The sequence below is a fragment of the Arvicanthis niloticus genome, chromosome 5 (assembly GCF_011762505.2).
Source record: "Arvicanthis niloticus isolate mArvNil1 chromosome 5, mArvNil1.pat.X, whole genome shotgun sequence".
Lineage (NCBI taxonomy): Eukaryota > Metazoa > Chordata > Mammalia > Rodentia > Muridae > Arvicanthis > Arvicanthis niloticus.
The window spans coordinates 65153630-65177931 of NC_047662.1; the positions used below are offsets into that span (position 1 = coordinate 65153630).

At 39.8% G+C, this 24302-nt stretch overlaps 1 protein-coding gene across 1 annotated transcript in view; it reads left to right on the forward strand.

Moving 5' to 3' along the window:
• The first annotated feature begins 212 nt into the window (after positions 1-212).
• The window catches only part of Bnc2 (basonuclin zinc finger protein 2), a 402767-nt gene continuing 378677 nt past the window's right edge, over positions 213-24302 (forward strand). The window contains exon 1 of the mRNA XM_076934704.1: positions 213-313. Within this exon, the coding sequence (XP_076790819.1) occupies positions 311-313 (3 nt within the window). The 5' untranslated portion in view covers positions 213-310. The remainder of the gene's footprint in view (positions 314-24302) is intronic.

Here is a 24302-nt window from a genome sequence, read left to right on the forward strand (position 1 = left end):
CAGTCCGTTCCCTTTTTTTCTTTTCTCCCTCGGTCCGGGGAGGAGCGGGACAACTCCGAGCGCCGGCTCGAGGGAGCGAGCGCGACCCTGGGCGCGGGTGTAAATCAGTCACCTGAGCGCCGAGGGGCCGCGGCGAGGGCGCGCGCGGGCGGGTGGGGAGTGGCGCGGGCGGCGAGCGCGGCCCGGAGCGGCCGGGCGGGGGAGGGAGCAGGCCGAGCGGCGAGCTGAGGCGGCCCAGGGGCTGGTCCAGGCGCGGCCGCTAAGAGGAGACCAAGAGGCGGGGGCTGCACTTGACAACCAGCATGCCGAGATGGTAAGAAGTTTCCACCTCCTCTCCGCTTGCGTCTGCACTTGGTAGGGACAGACCCGGGCGGGACGCCCCGGGGGCCGCGGCGGGCCGCGTTCTCCTCTAGCGCCGCGGCGCGAGGAGGCGGGCAGCCGGCGGCGCTCCCGAAATCCACCCCCCCCACCCCCCAACTTGGCCCCAAGTTCTCGAGGCGGCTGCGGGAGGGCGGGCGGGCGGGCAGGAGCGAGGGCTCCCCGCGCCTTAGGTGAGCGGCGGGCAGTCAGGGGACTCTGGGGATTAGGAGCCCTCGGGGAGGGCGCGGGACGCGGGGACCCGGGATGCACGGAGCTGCGGGGACCCGCGGCAACTTTCCCAACTTGCCGGCCTGTTCAGAGCCCCGTGCGGCCGCTGGGCATGGGGACCGGGGCGCGGCCCGCGTGGGGACCGCAGCGATGTCCCCGCGGCTGCGGAGGACGCGGACGCGGCCAGTCAAATCCCGCTAGACAGACACGTGTGTGCTTTCCCGAAGTGCGGTTCTGAAGCAGCCGGCCCGATGCGCTTACACGCCGACTGGACGGTGGGATTTGAGACATGAAAGGGGCAGAGTTTAAAAAAAAAAAAAAATACAGTGGTGTTGGAGTTCAGGACAAGACTAGACGGAATCTCCCTTGGGATAAAGCGAAGATTAAAAAGAAAAAAAAAAACTTGTAAGTGCCGAGTGTTGGAGGAAACAGGATGGCACAGCGCAGAGGGACTCCAGCACAGCCTCTGGAATGGAAGGCTTCTCTGCAGCGAGGAAGCAGGCAATTAGTTCACCCGGTGATGAGCCGCACTGTCCGCTTTCCGGGAAGTCATTTGTTAGAAATGGGGTTTGAGCACTTTTTTCTTGGAGTTCCCTACCACCCAGTGTCGCTGTTGTTAGCCCCACTTGGGGGCTCTGATACAAAGTGGGCCCTATGTACATGAGATGTATAAGAAACGGGGTGATAGCAGGTTGACATTTTTTTTTCCTCTTCCCCTTTCCCCTGATGTGACATCTCTTGTTTCAGAGATCAAAGTCACAACTGGAATGTAGGAGATGGCACTGTCAAATGCACACACACACACACACACACAAACACACACACACAAACACAAATGCACCCAGGACTGCGGTTACAGTAATGCTGACAGAAATTAAAGAGGTTTTGAAAGCAGCGTGCGATTTATGATGCTTCCCATTTACCCTAGAGTCAAGCTGTTGTAAAACTGAGGTACAAAAGACATCATAAAATAATCCTGTGTACCCCGGATTACAGTGGTAGAAAGTGGTCTGTTTTATTAATTTTTATGTACAGATGTGAACAGTTGTAGTTGTTGAATCCTGTGTTTAAGTGAGGGATCAAAACAAAATATGAAATCTATCTGTTTAGAGCTGGCGAGTTTCTTGTAACGGCATTTTACAGAACATTGTAAAAGCCAGTTGCACGCCTTTTCTTCCCCTGGCCAGTCTTACTGTTTGTCTACAGATCTATTCCCATACACTAATAACTAGCGGTGGTGGTGTCCATTTGTCTCCTACCGTTTTGCATTCTGCACGTCTGGATGGTTTTGTGTACACACACACACACACACACACACACACGCTTTAGGTGAAATTTATTTCTGACACTGTTTCTGCTCTGAAGTTGTGCTCTAGTACCAAGTCTTGTGAGAGTTTGGTAGAACTTCCTTTCACCCTTTGGAATCATGCACATGAGAATCCTTTGTGAGCCCTTAAAGGCTTTGTATTTTATATCATATCTGTAGCCATTTCATTTAAACTTGTTCAGTTTTAATGAAGTTCTGAGTTGTAGGTACTCTTTCTGTTCCCGGAGAGCAGTGGATTTAAAATCCAGATTGCTAATTACTTTACCAAAGCATAAGAATGTCTTCACCTGAGGAAAGGACTAGCAAACCTGAATCTGAACTTTGGATGGAGGATCTATCTGGGGACATGTCTGAAATGCCCTGACCCGCTAATCCACTGAGAATATTAAGTTGGGTTTGCATGTAAAACTTTGGGTAAAAACCAACCTCATGTGATTTAAAAAATATATTAAAGAAATATTAATAGCAGTAGTGCATTGCTAATACCTGATTTTTTTTTCTCCCCCTTCTGCCTGAGAAGTAAGTTATCTGTCAGGCAGGGATATGTGATTACAAAAAGGAGCAGACAAAAGCAGGGCTGACTGTTGCTGTATTAAAATGTAAGTGTTACAGTTTGAATTTTCAAGTGAGAGTTTCTGAGTTCAGTGCTTTACATAACATTTTGTCCTAATCTTGCTTGCTGTCAGGGATGTTTCATGGTTGTGCAATTGCTGCAGTCAAGAATGCCAATTTGCATTCCACGAGTGTCATTTGATTACTTTTATCTGCGAAGCTCCAAGACCGGCCCAGACCTCTCGTTTCATCTTGCCATGTCACGAGTCAATGCTGTGTCGTCTTTTCAAAAATCTGCCTGATTTAGACAAGAAAGAAAAGTACTTTCATGTTGCAGCCGCAGTCCCCTGCTAACTTGTCAGCAGCAGGATATGATTCACTTGGGCCCAGAAGAATGGAACAGAGAGGCGGGTTAGACGGTTCAATAAAGCCCACGGACAGGTAGTGTGTGACGTCCCCAGAGAGCTGCAGTTAATGAAGAACAGGTCTGCTTAGTTCTCCACGCGCTGACCTGGTGCTGTCCCCACAGTTTTCTCATTTGATCTTTCCCAGCAAATTGATCTTTTCTTGTATTTTTTTTTTTCCTTCCAAGTTAGTCCTTGAGGGACTGAAATTAGCAGAGCAACTTAAGTTGGATAATACAGCTGTTCAGAAAAGAAGAAATTGGACACTAGCAAAAAAAGGGGGTGGGGTGGGGGTAGGAGAGGAGAGGGAGCTATTCTTTTTGTTGTTCCTGGGAATATTTCCTAGATTAAGGGAGTCCAAAGTAGGTGATGACTTGAAGCTAGTGGTTTCCCTTACTTTAAATTTAGAATTAAGCCTCAGGGCCATTTTAAATATTCTGTAAATGTTTGAAAGATGGGTTTAGCAAGGATGGCAAGTTTGATTTAGCAATGCTCATAGTCACTTGTTTGGCGTGATCTGCCAGGGTACTAGTGGCTTTTATGTCTATTGTAAGACCAACAAAACATCAATGGCATGCTTCAACTATGTAATTTATAGTCTTCTAAATAAGTACAATTCCCAAATATTCAATACTGAATTGCTGAAAAGATTACACAATAAAAAAAGTCATTAACAGCATTCTGTATAAATATTATAGTGCATGAAGATTTTTTTCTATGAATTACCATCAGCATCTTTGTTGTACATAAATTCCACAGATGCACTGTTCATAGAGTGGGTTATTCTCTCCTCTGAGGTGTTCTTTTTAAATTTTAAGGTAGGCTTTTAAAACTGAGACTAGGTTATAAGTTGAATTTCTTTGAAATGTTCACATGTTGGTTTTTGAGATTAAAATTCATTTTATACAAGGTGAATAAATCTAAATTGAGAAAGCATTCAGAGTTGATACAGGTTATAGTTTCACTCTAGAGTTCTTGTACATAAAGCTTAGGTTGGGAGCAGCTAATAGTCTTAACTTGATGAATGTATAAAGGAGTGGTGCTTTCTGAATTCCTCTGCAGATGGTCTCATTTAACATCTGCATCCTGACAAGAAACAGAGTTGAAAACAGCAGTTCTCCCGCAACATCTCTTGTTGGTCAGGAGTTACATAGTATAGTTGGTTAGTAAGCTCTCTGAAGAGCTAGACGGAGCCTCATGATTTTATTAGATATACTTAAGGTTTAAAAAGAAAGAACTCTGGCGGTCAGAATGTTGCACAATAACTGGATTAGAGTTTAGGCTTGGAGGTAACACACACACACTGATGATAGCAACAGAATTTCCTTTGAGAACAGTTAGGGAGTCAGCTAAGCTTTCTAGGACTCTACCTTGTAGGTGATTTGAATGAGGTAAAGTGCAACCAAACACTCTAAGTGTTTGAGTTTGTGTAACCTCTGTGTCAGCTTAAGGAGTTGTTCCCATGTTGGCAGGCCCACCTTGGAACTACCATTAAAAGCAGCTTCCTAACCAGTCACTGAGGCGCATACTACCCTACTTTAGGTCACAAAAGGCAAGCTACTTCTCTCCATACGTGATATTTTGAAGTAGTTCTGTGTACAAATCCAGATTCTGGAGAGAACATTCCTTCAGAAGAAGGGGGCTTTGTGTTGTCACCATAAACAGCACATCATTTTAAAATTTGGTATATTATTAATCAGTAAATAAGCTACATTTAAACCGCAGAGTTGGATGTTTTCGTATTTACTGTTTGGCATTTGTTAATCGGCCCAACCCGTAACATTTGTGATATGTTTATATTAAATTATCAGTGATAGTGATTGATTTTCATTATTTATATACTACTTTTTAGGGGTATTACTTTGACATTTATTTACCATTTAAGTAAATCTTATATCCAGGGAGATAAACGGCCCAGATTTGTCTTCTTGCACAGTAGCTCTCATTATGTTGCTAGCCAATAAAAGTCTTTATTTGTTGCTTATTAGAACCCTCAGTACACTCAAAAGTTCAGCTATAATTGAATTTGGGTGTTCAAAGAGCCTCCCTTGTTTTAAAACAGGTTCCCAGTATTCCTTTACCATTTGTTGTGAGCCTATATTCTAACTCATGAATATGCATAAGAGCAGCAGTACAGCTATGTCATTTTAAAAGTTTTTGCCATAACAGAAGCATACCATTTTCTTTTAAAAAAATATGTATATGACAATGTAAATTCTGCCCCTTTTGCTGCAATTTCCTAGACATTCTGAAGCGTTTTCACTTTTTTTTTCCCCCAAAGTCATTTAAATTGTTTTGTTCAACTGATTTAAGATTTGTTCCGCAGGGAATACAACCTGGAAGGTATGGTGAGATGGGTGAAAGCTAAGTTTTGCAATCAAGAGTTCTGGTTAAAGTGCTCTCGCAGTTGTAGCGCCTTGAAATTATGAGGGGTTTGTTTTGTAATTTACAAATTGCCAGCATGTTAAATTCTTTACAGCAACTGCTGGCCAGTTTAACAGAGTCCAAGATACTTGTGGGTTTCAGTTGAAGTGTAACTGATTATACAAGCTAAGGACCAGAACTCCAGTATCAGGGATCCTTCCACAGGGAAGGCAGGATGTGGAACTGCTAAATGAGTCACCGCATGTGCGTCTAACCAGTGGGAATCACATCAAGTCTGCCTTCTACATGCAGGGTTTAAGACTTGTCAGAATGTACAGTATTGTGTGGAGCTGGGGATTCATGAGTTCGCTGTCCCTGCTTTATTTTGTGTGTTTAGTACAAAGAAGTAACAGCCCACACAAAAACATTTTTCTCTTATTATGACCCTAGCATTTGCCAAAGTGCCCCATACTGAAATTCCTTTTTAGTATCTTTTTTCCCTTTAGTCCAGAGCCAGACGTGTACCCAGACACAAAGCCTCTGTGTATAGCAAGCTGTTTTAAATATTGTGACTCGGCGATGTGCTGTCCTTTCTCTGCTTGAGCCAAGGATCTCTGCTCAGTGTCTGTGGATTACCAAGCTCCCTCTTTATTGTATGTCTTGTCAGCTATTCCTATTCATTTAACCTTTCATTAGTGTCTGTGCAGCTTCACTGTCTGCAAAGGCAAGTAGAACCCGAAAGGCCCCACTGTCACAGTTATTAGATTTCTCCGTTACATCCCAGCAACCACAAAGAAATAAGAGTGGAGACTATTGTCGTGCATGCTGCTGTCCTGGGGTGCAGCTCTTCTGTGCATGTCAAGGACATGTGCCACATGTTGATATGCATCCTAGGAATAAATGCGCAACATGGGGGATAGGCTGACAGAGGCAGTAATGAGCTTTGTAGGAGTTATTGCGAAGACTAACAGTTAGTGAAGGAATTTTGCTTAACCGGCCAAGGAGATAGACAGAGTTGAGAGTTGCCAAGCTCTGCCTGTGCGAAGCTTGTCAGTCACATTGTTTTCATCTAAACTTCATTTGAGGGGAAAATTGAATACCTTTGACAGGAATGAAAGTCTTCTTTTCTCCTTTAATCTCAGAGGGAAAAATGTTATTTCTGATGACTGCTATGGTGCAGTATAACTATTTTTGTATCGACTAAATAAGATATGTGAATGATTATGTTACTTATTTTTCTTAATTTTTGCACACTGCAAAATCATGAAAAAATGTTTAGCAGAGATGTGTATATTTTGTAGATCTATTTTAAAAAAAAATGCAGCACATGAATCTTCTTGCATCCCTGCTTTGCTGTGAATTTCCACACCATGGTGTGGCTGTCACCTGGTTTTTATACATGCGTTTTCATGGTTGCTGTAATGTGGAGGAGAAAAGGAATGGTTACTGGTCATTTTCACATAATAATAAATACTTGTAGATTTAGAATAGAAGAGATTTCATCTTAAATTTCATAATGAAATCACTTTTTAGGAACTCTGAGATCTGGGAAGAGAGCTTAGTTGGTAGACTGCCTACCACGTTAGCATGAAGACTTAACCGCCTCCCAGCATGCACAAAGGGCCAGGCATGGTGCCTTGCACTGCTGTTCTCAGTGCTGAGAAGGCAGTGACAGGAAGGTCCCTGTGGCTCACTGGCCAGCCAGCCAGCCTCATTGGTGAGTTCCAGGCCAGTGAGAAGAAAGCAGGGAACGGAAATGAATGCTATTGGTTCTGGTGTCTAATCTTTACCCGTTCAGTGTTTGGGGCTGTCTTGGAAAGCAGTTTTTAAAGTGAGCATGCAATGTAATGGATTCCGTTATGGCATTTCCGTGCATGCACTTCTTTATACAGGCAGTCATGGCATTACCTGTTCATCCCTGTTAGCCAAACAACCAGTTTGGTAATCTCTGAGGCTTTCTCCCATAACTGCTTGATGATATAAATCATAGTGGTTTAGTTTTAACTACTTTATTGTGAGATAACCTCACATACCAGGTAATTACCATTTAAAATGTACATTAATAATACCCCACTATATGGACACATAGGGTTTTTTTAACTTCATAAACTTATTTTTTGACTGTTATGCATAATGCATAATGTTGGTTCTCTTTTTTACCATGTGGGTTTTCAGGGGTTGAACTCAGGTTTTCAAGCTTGGTGGTAAACATCCTTACCTGCTGAGGCAGTCACTTGCCCTAGGTTACCTTTTTATAGTTGAGATGTAAAAGCTGTTGTTGATACAGTCTGGTTACAATTCTTTATCTGATTCGAGATTTTTGACATCCTTTGAAACAATTTTAAATTTTTTTGAAAGAAGTTTAAGAATGTTTTTCCAGACAAGATTTTATTGCATGTTAAATGGTAACAACTCAGTACAAGAGCAACAGTGACCCTCAGAAGAGTTCCTAGCACTGTCTACCAGGATAAGATGAGACATTTTACATTTTGATGAAGTCCAACTTACATAATATTTTCCTTGTTCTCATTTTTGGTTTGTGGTCAAAAATAAATCAAAACCAACCAACCAACCAGACAAACAAAAACCCCCAACCAGACAAAAACCAAACCCCAAAACATGGTCTCACTCAACGTCATGAAGATTTATGCCAGGGTTTCCTTCCTTGCGTCTTTCTGTCCTTCTGGATAACACTGTGCCGTAGGGTTGCTAGATCATGCCATGTGGTAGTCTACCTTTTGTAGTTTGAGAAACAATTGCCTTTTGGGGGGTAGGGTGGGGGTGACATTTGCATCATTTTATGCTCTACCAAGAGTGTCCAAGTATTGCAGTTTCTCCATATGGTCACCAATACCAGCTATTATGATAGTGACAGAAATATGACTATAACAGCTGTGAGATGACATATCCCTGTGCACTTTTGTTGTCTCTGGTGGCCTTGAAATCTAGGGATGGAGTGATGCTCCCTTTTAGCCTCTTGCCTACCAGTACTGAGGATTAAATCTAGGGCCTCACCCATGTGAGATAATCACTCTACCACTGAACTGTATTATATGTCTATCTCCTTTTGTATTTATTTCAAGACACAGTCTTACTAAGTTGCCCAGGCTGGCCTTAGGCTTCTGCCTCCGTCTCTAATAGCTGTCACAGACTTGAGCCAGCCCTAGCTTCTGATTAGCCTCTAGCCTCAGCTCTTGTGAGGTGGGTGCGATAGGTAGACACACAACCCTTTTTGGCATTTTGTCCATTTTAAGATTGGGTTACATAGGTTTTGCTAGTTTTTGAGTTGTAGGAGTTCTTTATGTATTTTGGATATTACTGTCATATCAGAAATTTACTTTGCATATATTTTCCCCTCATTCTGTGGGGTTATCTTTCCTTCTGCTTGTTGCTTCTTTTGCCTTGGCCATGCCTTAGCTTTTAAGTTTTTGTAGCTCCATGTGTCTGGTCTTGCTTTCTTTGCCTTCAGTGGTTTACATTTAAAGCTTAGATTTATCTGATCCCTAAAAGAGTAAAGGCTACGTTAAGAAAGAACATTCTATTGTTTAGGGGAGGGGAAAAAAGCCAGCTAACAACTCTTGGTGGTACTCCAGGGGACAAGAAATATGTCATTCAGTAGCTAGAAGATGATAGGTACTGGTTCCCTGTGAAACAGCTTGGGTTTACTTTGATGTTCCTTAATTATCATTGAGTTTAAAAGCAATCTAGGTGTTCTATATGATAACAGACACACTTCATGCCCTGGAGGGTGGAATTAAGTACCTAGAAATAATTGTTTTTGGTTTTATAAATACCTCAAAAGGAAAGGAGGCAAAAACATTATTGAGAAAATTTGTCTTCTAGACATCCCATCATGAACAAAATATCACCAACAGAGATAAAACTGAAATTGTTTTATGATATCCAAACCTAAAATAACTGGCTCAGTTAAGTTTTAAATAAATACTGTGTTCAAATCTGGCATGATGTGTTTGCAAACAGCTTGCTCTCCTGTCTACCAGGTGTATTTTCAAAGCCTCCCGCCACGGAATTAGAGAAACCCGAGAGCAGGAGAAAGTAACTTAATTTAGAGGCAGCAATGTTAGATCATGCTTGAATTAAAAGGAATATTTTAAAGAAGACGTCTAATTTTCTTTCATTCATGTGAATAAAACCTATATTCATTTCTATTTAAATAATTGCTTTTCCAGTATTCTGATGGGGCATTCTTATTTAATTGCGTTGTCTGTTTTTGGCTCTGTGCCAGTTATTTTAGACAAAGTTTCATTATTATTTGGCACCAACTATTAATTAGGTGGCCAAGTGGTCACATTTATATTTGGAGAGAATGTGGGTTTTTTTCCCCCTCACAAGTGTTTACACATGAAAACAGTAATTAGCCAATTTAAAGTGATACCTCATGACATAATTTGAGGATTAGCTTTCTTCCCTGTGGATATTCTATAGAGAATTTAAAATAATGTATAAAATTGGTATGACAGAACATTTTGTATCTATTAGATACATGACTTTTGATTACATTTATATATATATATATATATATATATATATATTTTTTTTTTTTTTTTTTTTTTTTTTTTTTTTACTTTTCCTGGGTATTGGACTGAGGCCTCTCATGTGAGAGACAAGTACTCTACACTGACCCACATTGAATTTTATAATTTGTTCTCATTGGAGAAGTGATGTTACATTTCTGTTCTTAGTATGTCTTAGCATGTCCATATTGGGTTAAGAAAGTCATGTGTTATTATGGATTGATGTATTTGAGGACATAAAGAATGTCACTAACTAGAATGGTAAATTATACAAAGAAAAGCCCCTCAGTTACCTGTCTCAAGGCTTCTGATCTTTTTTTATTCTGTAATTAGCAGATTAGAGAAGTTCATTCTATCAACACCTGCCAAGTTTGCATCCAGAAATAGTATGATAGTTAAAATTTTTCTCTCATTCAAAATGATTGGAATAAAACATCAGATTTCTTTGGAAACAGTCTTGCTCCAGAGCATATTAGCTCTAAATATAATTAACAGTGGACTTTGTTTTTAATCTCAGAAGGTCTGCCAGGTCTCAAGCCAAACTTAAATGTTATCAGTTTACTTACAGTAGCATCTAGTGCAAGAGTTAAATTCATTTCTCAGAGAATGCACTTCTTAAACATTCTTTATATCTTTAAGAGATGAGTTATGCATTTTTATTTCTTAAGTGGTTGGTACAGAAATGTAAAGAAAGGACAGCAAATCCATACCCTTAGTATACTATCATTGTAGCCAATTATTGCCCCTTGTTTTCTAGTGTCCTCCTAGTGGCTTCAATGGTCCAGTGGGGTGATGTCCCTCCTGATGCTTTAATCCCAGAGCTTGAGAGGCAGAGGCAAGCAGATCTTTGTAAGTTTGAGGCCAGCCTGATCTATAGAGGGAGTTCCATGACATCTAAGGCTATTCAGAGAGACCCTGTCTGGAGGAACAAACAAAAAGAAAATTATCATAGGAAAGACTTAGAGCTATTTATTGGTCATCACAAAGAGCAACCACTCAATGACACAATGACAGTTTGTATGAGTGTGTACAAATGTGTGGCAGGAATGTCCCTGAGAAGCTGGGAGATGTTCCTGTGGTCCCAGCTACCTGAAGATAGAGGTAAGAAGATGACTTGAGCCTAGGAGTTGGGTAAGAGAAAGAAATAGAGATTGGACAGACAAACAGATGGATTTCGGTATACTTATTCATGACATAGATCAACAATGAGTGGTTCACCAAATGTTTTAGTAGTAGTATGAAACTGTGTTTCTGAAGTATTGATGTGACATTATCATAAATCATTGTTTTTCATGCTTGGTACCAAAACCCAGAGCGGCATGGGACTCTCATGAATCTTAAGAGTCATTAGTTGGATGTCTGTTTGCTATATGTAGAATAACTTGCTGGTGGTTTTACATGAGATCTTAGGCTGGTGGTTATCAACCTGAGGGTCATGACCCCTTTGGGGTCAAACAACCCTTTCACAGGGGTCACATATCAGAAATCTGCATATCATATATGTATATTATGCCTCATAACAGGGAAAATTGGACTGGAACATGAGGGATCTGGTAGAGGGGGGATAGAGGGAAAGAGTACTGGGAGAGATACCTGGAACTGGGGAGTATTACAAGGGTGAGGTAGAAACCTAGTGCAGTAGAAACTCCCAAGGATCCCACAAGGATGACGCTGCCTAAGACTCTTAGGGATACAGAGCCTGAACCAGCTGTCTTCTGTAACCAGGCATGACCAATCAATCAGTCTTCACCTTGAGACCCATGCTATGAGAGGGAGCCCACCGCTGACACTGCCTGAAGGACCAGGGACAGAGATTGGATAGCCCAGCATCCCAGGATAGAACCAAACATGAATGGTCAGTGAAATGATTTTTAATGATACTCTGCTATGCCCCTAGACCAGAGCCTAGAGCCTAGAATAATCATCATCAGAAAGTCTTCATCCAGCAACTTATGGTCACCAATGCAGAGTCCCAGAGATAAATATTAGACTGGGCTTGGGGAATCCTGAGGAAGACAGGAGATGTAGGAGCCAAAGGGGTCAAGAACAGCACAAGCAACGCCACAGAATCAACTAACCAGAGCTCATCAGGGGCTCCTAGAGACTGAAGTGGCAATGAAGGAGCCTTCATTGGTCTGACCTAGGCTCTCTGCATATATGTGATGGTTGTATAGGTTGGTCTTCTTGAGGGAAATTGTCTTTGACTCTTTTGCCTGCTTTTGGGACCCTTTTTTCTCCTACTGGGTTGCCTTGTGCAGCCTAAAAATGAAGGGAGGTGCCTAGACATTTTGCAACTTGTTATACTGTGTTTGGTTAATATCTCTGGGAGGCCTGTAGAGGAGGAGTGTATCCAGGGAAGAGGGAGCTTGGGGGAGAGACTGGGAGGAGAGGAGGGAAGGGAAACTGAGTTAGGGATATAATTGTATGAAAGAATAAAAAAGTAAATAAAAAACAGTAGCAGAATTGTTACAAAGCAGGAACGAGAGTAATTTTATAATTGGGGGTCTACAACAAGAGGTGCTATATTTAAGTCTCAGCGTTAGGAAGGTTGAAAACCACTGCCTTAGACAGTCCAGTACTGATTGATTAAAATAAGAAAAGCTCTTAAACGTTGTCAGGTTTTGATGTTTAAAGTCTACATCCTGCCCAGGTGTGTGAGTTCTCGTTGCTTTGTTTTGCAAAGTAGAACTCAAAATTTAGATATTTTTAGTCTTGTTTTGTTTTGAGATGGGGCGGGTGGGGTGGGCGGGGGTAGGAGTGGGGGGTGGTAGTATCTCAGGCTGGCTACAAAGTTGCCGTGTGGCAAGGCTGGCTTGGATTTCCTGATTCTTTTTTGTTGTCTCATGAATGCTGTTACTGAGGGGTTGGGGATTTAGCTCAGTGGTAGAGCCCTTGCCTAGGGCCCTGGTTTCTTCGGTCCTCAGCTCTGAAAAAAACAAAGAATGCTGGTACTGCAGTGTGAACCCCACCACTCCAGGCTACATTTCCTTTTTTATTTTAGAAGGTAAAATTTATCAAACTTTTGAGTTTTTGTGATATAAAAAATTTGGTGCTCAAGGTCTTATGTGTAAAGTAGAAGCTATAACCCTAAAATTAAGCAACATAAAATACAGTACAGGATAGATACCATTAAAGAGTAACCATGGTATGAAAACAGCCTTTAGTCTTCTGTGCTACACCTAGCAACATGATTTTTTATAATGTTCTTTTCAAAGCAACCTTTCCTTTAATGGCTTATCTTTCTTTTCTTTTCTTTTTTTTTTAAATCATTGATTAAGAGGTGGGAGTAATAAACAGGCACACACAACACACATAACCCTTTTTGCATGTTTGTGTAGGAGTAAGGGACATCCATACTTGTGGATGTGAGGGGTGAGAGTTTGTGTGTGTGTGTGTGTGTGTGTGTGTGTGTGTGTGTGAAAGCACACACATAAATACATGCAAACACACGCAGGTAAATGTGAGGGCTGAAAGTAATAAGCACACACAGACCTGTGCATGTGAGAGGTCGAAGTAACAGGCACACACACATATGGGGACACGTGTAAGACTGTATATCCTATGAGGGCAAACATCTGTGTGTTCCTGTAGATGGAGTTGACATGGCCTTTGCAACCTGATTTAAGTCGATATCAAATTATCTGAATGTTGCTCATTACTTGCTTTGGAATTTGATCAGAGGACGTTACAAATGGACATGGGAGTCTGGAGTACTTCCTCTCAGATAGGGAGAGATTTGATTGTGTTGCTTCTAGGGCAACTCTGGCCCCTCTCCTAGGTAAAGAACCCCAACAGCCTTTACCCTCTTGCTTTTTTTCTACTTCTCATTTCCACATAGTCTAACATATCCCTTATCTTTATGTGCATTAATATTCTCAAGCAGGGTCCTGGGAGCTACTTATTAAAGTGGCTGCACCTGTTCCACTTTCTGACCGGCTGGGTGAGGATGGTAGTGCTCACTTTACTCATTTAAATTTCTTAGGGAATGTTCTATGCTGCTTCCTTATGTGCAGCATGGTGTTAGTGTGGGGTAGGTGGCCATGGAGACGGGCCAGAGGGAAAAACTGCAGCCTGAGGGAAGAAGGAGCCACATCATTTAAAAAAGGGGGCTTGAGTCTAGTTACAAAATACTGAAGAAAGCCTCAAAACCGTGATATGATAACTGACCTAATATATTGGAAGAGTAAACTGCGTTTGGTATTGGTGTGAGGTGTGCTCCTCTTTTATTTTCTGCTTTTCTTTTCTCTTAAATTTGGGCCAATATTAGATACTAAGGATTCTTAATAGTATTGCATACTATGCTGTATCTGACTTCCAATGCATTGTTTTATGAGGAACAAGAGATCAAAAAGTAAAAGCAGTTCTCTACCGTTTGATATCAGCACTGACTTTTTAGCAATACTTAGAGCTTTCAGCCCTTTGTTTCTTCATGAACACTTTATGGAGACCCACTTGTTAAAGGAGAAGAGAATGTATAAGACTCTCAGTATCCACTTGATAGTAAGACAGAAGTTGGTGGAGCCATTGGTTCTCATGGCTTTCCTATGTAGTGGTCTCAGTTTTATTCTTAGTTTTCAGTAGTGTGCAAGTTTAAGTGCACTCATTCTAAAAGAGACATTTTTTTTTTGTTTAAAAAGTTTCTCACATTTAAAATTTTACATTTGGACACTTGTGGTCTAAACAGAGGACTAAGTGTGGGGTGAGTAGAAGGGAGAATGAAGAAATTACAGAGGTGATGTGGAACAATGATGTAGATGTAAGGAGAAAGATTTGTTGAAGAGCTGAGATCTAGCTGGCTCAGAGACCCCAGTGCTTAGATGCTGTAGGCCTTGGAATCAGTCGATCAATTGATCGATTAATCATTAACCAGACCCAACCCCAACCCCAACCCCAACCCCATGGTCTTTTCCAGTCCCTGTTTCTCAGGACACTTCCCTACCCCCATCTTCTTCTGTCCGCTGAACAAGTCTCATCAGGTAGACCCTCCTGTCACTCATAGCTTTGCCACCATCCCACCCTAAGACACATCATGTGCAATGAGTCTTATGTTTGTTGAGTGTAACATTTAACATTTAAGAATTCCCAGATAGCATGTCACCATATTCCTCATGGGATTTCCATGACTCTTCACTTAGAGTATTCATATGCAGGACCCTTCAAGTGGTGCTGAAATGTGAAAAGATACATGAAATGTTTTAGTGACTGCAAATGTTACAAGGTTGGTCTGTTTTGGGGTGATCTGGTCTTTTGGTTAATCTTTTCATTAATTTCCCCATAATTTGAATAGCTTAGACTTTTAAAGGAACTTAGTTGTTTTTTGTTTGTTTGTTTTTGTTTCTCCGATTGAAATTTCTAGAAACAACTTTATTGGGATAAAATACACATATAGTTTAATGTGATTTTTAATAACTCTGCAATTACAGTTATAATTTTGAAGATACAGGAAAATAAATAGATGATTTACGTAATATATGGAAGTGTAGTTATATACTGACTTTAGATAGAATTGTATATGATAGGCTTGAGTAGAGTGCTTACCTAACATGCACAAAGCTCTGGGTTTGATTCCTTGCCCCCACCTTGAACCACCACAAAAAACAGGTGTGTCATTTCAAAATTATAATTCTAGTATTCAGGAGGTAGAGGAAGGAGGATCGGGAGTTCAAGGTCATCGTGAGTTCAAGGCCAGTCTGTGCACATGAGAGCCTGTCTCCAAAAGAAAAAAAAAATAACCTTTGAAGAGCTTTAATGAGGTATTTGGTAAGATCTACAAACCTGAATGAACTATTAAAGTAATGAATGTATTACTGAATATCCTAGGGAAAATCAAAAAGCACAAATAAGCAGAAATATACACTATTCTTGATAAATTAGTTATCATGGAAGATCATGTAGTAATGGTGCCGTAGCTATAAATGCCTGCCTTAGAGCTATTCATTTGAAATTGGTTTTAAACACCCCATGTCTAATTCTTGTAATGCTATCAAGATTTCTGTGACCTAAGTTTTGGCTTTCTAAATCATTGGATAACATGGTAAATCTGGTTGGTGATAAAGAAATATATTTCCATTTTTGATCAGAAAAGGCAAAATTAATTTTTTTGAATACAGTTAACAAGTTGACTCACTCCAAAATTAGTCCTAAATGATGAGTCTGACATTTGAGCAAGCATAATGTTGGAAGTCCTGTGGTGACAGCACTGATACTGGTTCCTTTCTTCTACAACTTTTAGAACTTTAAATCCATTTTAAAAAATGAGACACAGCTGCAGAAGAACTGATGTGAGGTTTTATACAGATGAAGATTAACATATACATACACAAAGGCTTATAGCATCTTTCTATTGACCAGCTTGTTATTTTATGGACTTGTATAACCAACTTCATGTGCCAAGCATCTGTTAGTTCTACTTTAGTGTAGATGTTATGAATTCAGAGTAAAAATATTATTCTTCATCCCCTCTGAATGCTTCTGAAGAGAATATAGGGACAAAGTCTTGCTGAGAATTAGAAGCTGGTTTTCAGCTCATTCCTGCTTTACTTTCCCAAGGGTTGCAGTTGTGGGTGTGTGCGGCCACACATTGCTAAGACAAGTTAAAAGCAGAGTGTGAGATGGCAGGGGTACCCTGTGACATTAAACAGTTTTATAGAGAGCTTTTAGGCTCAAAGTAAAAGCTGACATATAGACCTACATTGTATATTTTCTCTTAGTTGAGCAAATCTGTGTGTTGTGCATAAACAAATAGTAGTGACATTAGAAAGGTAAAAGCTGAGGAAGCAGAAATTTGTTCAAATATTTCTGAGGCTGACTTTTATACTGATACTCGACTCATGTCAAAATAAAAGGCAGTTATTAAACAGTTTCTATTGTTGTGTTTTGGTATGTGTGGATTGTATGTGTGTATTTGTATACATGCCCATGCATGTAGGAACCCATGCTTGTTCTATGCATGTGGAGGCCAGAGGGTAGCGTCCAGCCTTCCTCTGTTGCTTTTCTTTGAGAGATGGGGTCTCTTTTGCTGAACTTGGAGCTCACCAGTTGGCTGTGAAGGCTAGCCAGCAAACACCAGGCTCGCTCTGTCTCTATCTACCTCTCAGCATTTGGATTATATATGTGCATTGCCATATGCAGTGTTTTATGTGGGTACTGAGGACTTAAGTCCAAGTCCTTGTGTTTGCATAACATGTACTTTACCCCCTGAGCCATTTCTCTAGTCCCTTTTAAAGTTAGCTTTTTATATATACGTATACATGTATATCATGTATATCTGGTTCCTGTTTAGCTCCTGTAAACTGGTTTGATAGAACACATACCATTTCTTTGGGGGTATCAATTAAGACAAGAATTATTGATGGATGTGTTGATTTGTTTTTTATAATTTGAGCATTCTGGGCCTGAGGCAGGAGGATTACCAGTATTTTGAAGTTACTCTGGACTCCAGAGTGAGTTATGGGACAGATTGGACCAGTGTGAGACATTGCCTCAAAATGAAAAGCATTTGTATTAGTTAGAGTGATTTTGGCTAAATTACGCTGTTATGCTTTCTTCTGCTCCATCCTACTACCTCTATTAAGAGTAGAAAATACTAATTTTGCATGGAATCTGCAGATCTTTTGTTTGTTTGTTTGTTTGTTTGTTTTGTTTTTTTTCAAGACAGGGTTTCTCTGTGTAGCCCTGGCTGTCTTGGAACTCACTCTGTAGACCAGGCTGGCCTCAAACTCAGAAATCCACCTGCCTCTGCTTCCCAAGTGCTGGGATTAAAGGTGTGTACCACCACTGCCCGGCTTGAATCTGCAGATCTTAGAATCATTTTTTTTTTTTTTTTTGTCATACACTAGAAAAACAATTTTCAGAATTCACACTTTTTGGGAGTCCCATTCTTCCCAAAAATGGGTAGATTTTTTTTAGGGTGAGGGTGGGGTGGTAGCTTAGTCATATCTTTCTCTCCAGCTTTATCTGAAATGTTGGAACTTTTGGATCTATAAAAATTCTGAAGCACTCATGTTGGAAGTAAACATTGGTACTTTGATTTTTGTGTTAGCTGTAATCTACTACATGTTTTTTATTTTATTTTGCCAGATCTCCGCGTCTTTTGTAAAACTTACATAATAGGCTTCTCACATAGTTCTGTGATGGAAGAGAGGGCTCGCTGCAGGCCTTATTTTAAGATGGTAGGCTCTGCTGGACCAAAACCTGAGGGCATAATTAACAGTGTCTTTGGAGGGACCATGTGTGCTGACTTCATGGACCATTTGGCCTACAAGATGGGATTTAGTTCATAATTCATTGTCACGGGCTGTATTCCTGTGGGAGTATAAGGTCTAGCTGCTTTACATTGAATAAGTTCCGAATGTTTTATCTTGTTCCAGGCTGGGTTATTACACTCGAGAATGCACTTAATTACAAGCTTTATGTGTCTAGCATCCATTCAGTGTACCTCCCCTTCACTGCACCTGACATCATCTGTGGAATTCCATTTGCAGGTTGAGTACAGTATGGTTTTGGGAAGTCTGAAGCTGTCCAATTTGAAGTCTTCTTTGTGACACACAGGCGCTCACTCGCTCTCTCTTTCTCCCTCCCTCCCTCCCTCCCTCCCTCCCTCCCTCCCTCCCTCCCTCTACCTCTCCCTCTCATGTTCTCTCTCTCTCTCTCTCTCTCTCTCTCTCTCTCTGTGTGTGTGTGTGTGTGTGTGTATGTGTATCCTCATCTTGCCTTTTTGGAACTCTTCGCTTAGAATTTATGTATTAGTATTAATTTTATCAATGAAACAAAGGTGTGCTAAAATTCTCAGGAAGGAGGCATCATTTCTCAATGGTGAGTGATCTGAGAATGTTTGATGCTCATGCCTGTGTGGTCAAGTGTGGCAGCTTCAGGTCCATGTGGATTGTGTCATCTATTGCTTTAGTTGCTGAGACAAGGTCTCTCACTGAACTCGGAGCTCACCCTTTTAGCCAGCCTGCCCGGCTAGCCACCTGTGGTTGGGTTACATCCACCTCAGCACCATGGGGTTACAGATATGTGCTTCTGTGTTCTGCTTCTTCCATGGGTGCTGGGGATCTGAGTTCAGTTCTTTGTGTGCACTCAGCAGTCACTGTATTCACTGCACTGTCTCCCCAGCCTTAATAATTGCTGAATCAAGACGCTTACAAAAGGGCTGAATCAAGACCCTTACAAAAGGGTACTTTGAAACAACATTTTTTTCTTTTCTTTTTTCTTTTCTTTTTTTTTTTTTTTTTTTGAGATGAGGCCACACTATGTAGCCTTGGCTGGTCTATACTCAATATGTAGACCAAGCTGCCCTTGATTTCTTGATTTTGTAGTGGTAATGTTTCCTCTTTTACCCTGAGTGCTGGGATTATACCTTGGCTCAGATACATTTTGATATTTTAATGTTAATGATTTTATTATTGGATAAGGTCTAACTGGTCATGATTTACTACTAAGGTTTTTTTTTTAATATATATACAATCATGTTCCATTTATTTATTTGTTTTTTGTTTGTTTATTTATTTATTCGCATAGTTCTTTTGGCTTGAGGGGCAGGTATCTTTACACCTCTCAGACAGACTTTGTCAAAATCAAGTCATGTTGCCTCATGTGTTTTATTTGCAAGATTTTGGTTTATTCATGATTGAGAAGCGTGTAATTAGATTTCAGAATTTTATCAGAATTTCTAAATACGTTTGGTCATTGTGCAACTTCCTTGGAAGATACATATTTTCCATTTATTTATATTTTGTGTGCGTGTGCGTGTGCGTGTGTGTGCGCATGCATGGGAGTCAGTTCATTCCTTCAACCATGCGGGTCTCAGGTATCAAATGCAGGTTGTCAACTTTGGTGGTAGGCACCTCTGTCCGTGGAACAATCCCACCAGTCCTGTTCTTTTTCTATCAAACGAATTTTATTAAGTAAACTTCTTTAATATGGAAGGCTTAGAGAAAGAGGGGAGTAGGGCTTTTTTTTTTTCATTTCTCCTGAGAAGTCTTTAAAGAGATGTTTATACAAATCAAATACGCTTATAACTTAAAAGAAATAATTTGGTGTGGCAAGTTTTAAGTAATAATAATAAAAAGTATATACACACTCCATAACCTTTCTTTGAGTCTTTGGTTTAAGTGCTCTGACATATAATGCCAAAGCGTTGTTCTGAGCTGTGTGTGTTGAAACATGCATGCCTGTCCTAGTGTCGTAACTAATTATATCTCTGACATGCTTACTTCTAGTAATTGGAAGTCGACCTCCCACAGCATGTGTTTTAACTTTTAGTTTTATCTGGAGGACCTGCTATAGAAATTAAGTTTTTACTGCATAGCAGCTTAACAGTGTACACAGATAACTGTTTAAAACATACCATATACTTTATGTTTTGCAGAAATAGTGTACTTTCAGGGGAAAGGTTGCTTTATTCCTTTTACTGAAAATAGAGTCTTTTCTTGCATACTATATCCTAATCAGGCTTCCCCCTCCCTCTGTTCCTCTCAGTTCCTCCCCACATCCTTTCCTGTCTGGATCCATTCTCCATAGAAGAGAATAGGATTCTAAGAGATAACACTAAAATACAGTTAAGATAAATCATTGCATCAGAGTTGGACTAAGACAAAACAACAGAAGGAGAAGGTCCAAGAGACAGCTGATGAGTCAGATGCACTTGTTCCTACCCTCAGGAATCCCTTAAGATCACTAAACTAGAATCCATAGTGTATTCGCAGAGGACCTGGTGCAGACCCTGTGCAAGCCCTATGTGCATGCTGCTGTCTCTGTGAATTCCTAAGAGCTTTGTGCTCGGTTGATTTAGAGGACCCTGGCTCTTACACTCTTTAACACCTTTTTCCTCATGTTCCCTGAACCCAGAGGGGAGGCCATCCCATTTAGGATTGATGGCGGATCTGATAGAGACATCTCGTTTAGGGTTGAGGGGTTCCCATGTCTTCTCTCTATATAATATCTGGCTAGATCTCTGATCTGTTTCTATCTGCTGCAGAAGGAAGTTTCTTTGATGATGGCTGATGAAGGCACTGATTCTCTGTGGTTCTACAGATTGTAACTTGATTATCATTGACTTAACAGCTAATACCCATATATAAGTAAATACATACCAAAAGTCTTTCTGAGTCTGAGGAAAAAGTTTTAGCAGTGAAAACATTTTAGTTGAGCTAACATGCAGCATCTGCCTTTGCTGATAATTACACACTGTGTCAGCTGACTTTGCTGTTTCATCTCTGAATTGGAAATTGACAGCTCAGTGCGAGAGTGAAGTTTTTATTTTCCCTGGAAGTTTTTCAAAGATTAACTTGTAGAAAAGATTGGATTGAGTGCTGGTCACTTGATCTTCATGGTCGACAGTGATTTGACACTTATTTTATGAAAATGATCTGAGGAGAGTTTTCGTAGACTAATTTAGAAATTCTGTCTTGGGCATGCTTCTGACTAGAGCAGTAAATGTTTGTTATATGCACAAGCATGTATGAAAATATGTGATCCTTGTCCATGCCTGTTGAAAGAGAACCTTACCAGTTCTAAGTCTCTGAACTGCAGGCTCGGAGAAATTAAAGTCTTAAGACTGGGACAGTTAATGCTAGTGATGGTTTGTGGTGGTTAGCATTGTGCTGTGCTGCGTGGTGACTGTACTCTGTGGACTTAAGAGATTCCAGTCAGCACTCGGGAAGGAATACACCACAGAATCTGTGACAAGTAAAGATTTTTAAAGTGAAAGATTCAATGACTTTTCTTGTTAATAAATAGGCCATTGGGGCCTTGCATACAGAGAAAGATTTTGCTATTCTCTTACTGATAATTGCTTAAAGTTTAATGCTGTTTTGTCTGATGATGTTTATTTCCTATCATTCTTTTGCTGTAGTTAACAATAAAATAACTGTATGTATGTGTGTACATATGCACAAATATGGATATGTGCATGTGTATGTGTATATATGTAAAGGCCAGAAGACAAAAGTTAGGCTAGGCTGACTGGCCAGTAAGGTCCAGAGATTCTCTTGTCTCTGTCTCTCCAACACTGGGTATACCAGCATGTGTTATCCATCAGGCCTGCCAGTTTTAGATCTTCAAACTTTCAAGACAAGTGCTTTACCACCTGAGCCATTCCCCCAAACCCTTAAGTAAAATTCTTAAAATATTGTCTCAAACATAACTGTCTTTAAATTTCACACTACCTTATTTAAAAAGTTAGCCTTGTTTTGGTCTTGAGGTCAGCAGTAGTACAGAGGTATTGGACTTAAATGCTATGTTGTGCAGTGTGGAATTTGTATGTCTTAATAATTTTTCTGTTTTGAAAATTGAACTCCCAAGGATTTCTCCCTAATAATATATAATAATTTGTACAATAGAAGAAGTTAGATGGCCAAATTAAAATAATGGTAATGGAAAGGGTCTTTACACTTTTTCAATCCATTTCTGTTATCAATCAAATTAATACAGATATGTTTGATTTTAAGTTAGATGAGAAAATCAGAATTCACACAGCTGAAAGGAAGTGAAGTTTTCAATTGTGGGGTCCCCAGCAGCTCTGTAGAAAGCTAGATGTCAGTTTGGCTAATAACAGGGGCAGCCTTGTCCGTGGACTGAAATCCCAGGGCCTGGGGATGCCAAGGCTTGTTGGGTGCTGAACTAGGGATGTTTCCTCCTCCACAGGGAGTTGGAAATCTTACTAGATGTTTTGTTTGTCACAGATGACTGAGTTAGGGAGACATGCTGCTGTTTAGGCTAATGACACAGACTTGTACAGACTTTGTACAATGGCGAATTCAGTAAGACCCACTTGTTGGAAGGAATCACTGGATAGCTAACTGATTAAAGAAACTATAAACTACTGGTTAAAATAAGAGTTTCCCTCAGAATTCTACCTAACAACATCCTTCCCTTAAAAAGAAATGTTTCTGTTTCTTTAAGCTTCTTCACAAGTGGAACTCTGAATTCCACTTCCTAACATTCTTGAGTAAATCTGATTTGTAAAGGCATATGGATACTTTATATACTTGGCACACTAAAAATATTTAGTCATAAGCCAACAAATCAAACCCAGATATACTGACTTATGTAAATGCCTATCATATTATATCTCAATGGTTGGTAAATTAGCATGTTATTATGTGCACTAAAACTCATGCTTTAATTATAGTTTTAAAATATTGTGAGAAATTGCTAACCTGTAAGTATACGTTTATTTTTAAAGTCGTGAAATAACTTCTTGATAAAATCTACTACCAGCACTGCAGAATTTTCACATGTTCCCTGTTGCTTCTTGGTGCCATCAGCTCTGTAGTTGTGACTGGGGAGGACAAAATCATTTATTTTGTTTGTTTTTTACTGATTGTTTTAAAACATTCATTTAGAACTAACTAACTACCACTCTGTTTAGTATCTTCCTTTACAACAGTTCTTCTCAACCTTCCTAATGCTCTGACCCTTTAATACATTTTTCTCATGTTGTGTTGATCCCTAACCATAAAATAATTTTCCTTGCCACTTCACAACTGTAATTTTAGTACTGTATGAATATTAATGTAAATATTTCTGTTTTCTGCTGGTTTTTTTTGGAGTTATGACACACAGATTGTGAATTGCTGCCTTATACACACAGTTGTTTTATGTAGTGAACTTAATACAGCACAGAAATGGAATTTTTTTAGATTTGAACATATTTTTATTTTACAATTAAAGAAATATGAACATTTCTATATGAATAAATTTTCCTTCAGTTGATTACATTTGGATGTACATTACAAGTTTTAAAAATAATGACATCTTATTGCGTAGAGAAAAATAGTTGTTAAAGATGATGAATAGAACATAGACTTTAGAGTTTCCAATTAAAACGCGTTTGGTTGGGCTGAAGTGATGATGGCTCAGTGGTTAAGAGCACTGGCTGCTCTTCCGAGGTCTTGAGTTCAATTCCAGTAGCCACATGGTGGCTCAAAACCATCTATAATGGAATCTGATGCTCTCTTCTGGTATGCATGAAGATATATATATATATATATATATATATATATACACACACACACACACACACACACACACACATACACACACACAATGTGTATATGTATATGTAAATCTTTATAAAAACATTTAGTTAATAGAGTTTTATTTCTGAAAGGGAATATAAATGTATGTGTTAGTGAAGAGATTTATAATGATTTTAAGTGACATCTCAGTACTGTTACTTTTGGTTTTACAATAAAAGGAATCATATCTTTGGAGCTAAGAAAGATCTGAATTTGAATATTAATTCTACTACTTGAGGGCATTGCTTTATCTGTTTTTATATATGGCTTAAAAATATAACAATTCAATCTAAAATTTTTAAAGTATATAATTCACTAACTTTAATGTTATACATTGTTATACCTTAAGAAAACTAATTTTAATTTTGAAATAAGTTCACGACCATATGAATGTTGAAAAATGGTACAAGACTTCCTAAATGTTCTTCACCTGGATTGTCTATCCAATCAGTTATCATAAAGATATAATCACAAGCCATAAACTGGATCAAAGTACAGCATCCCCAGT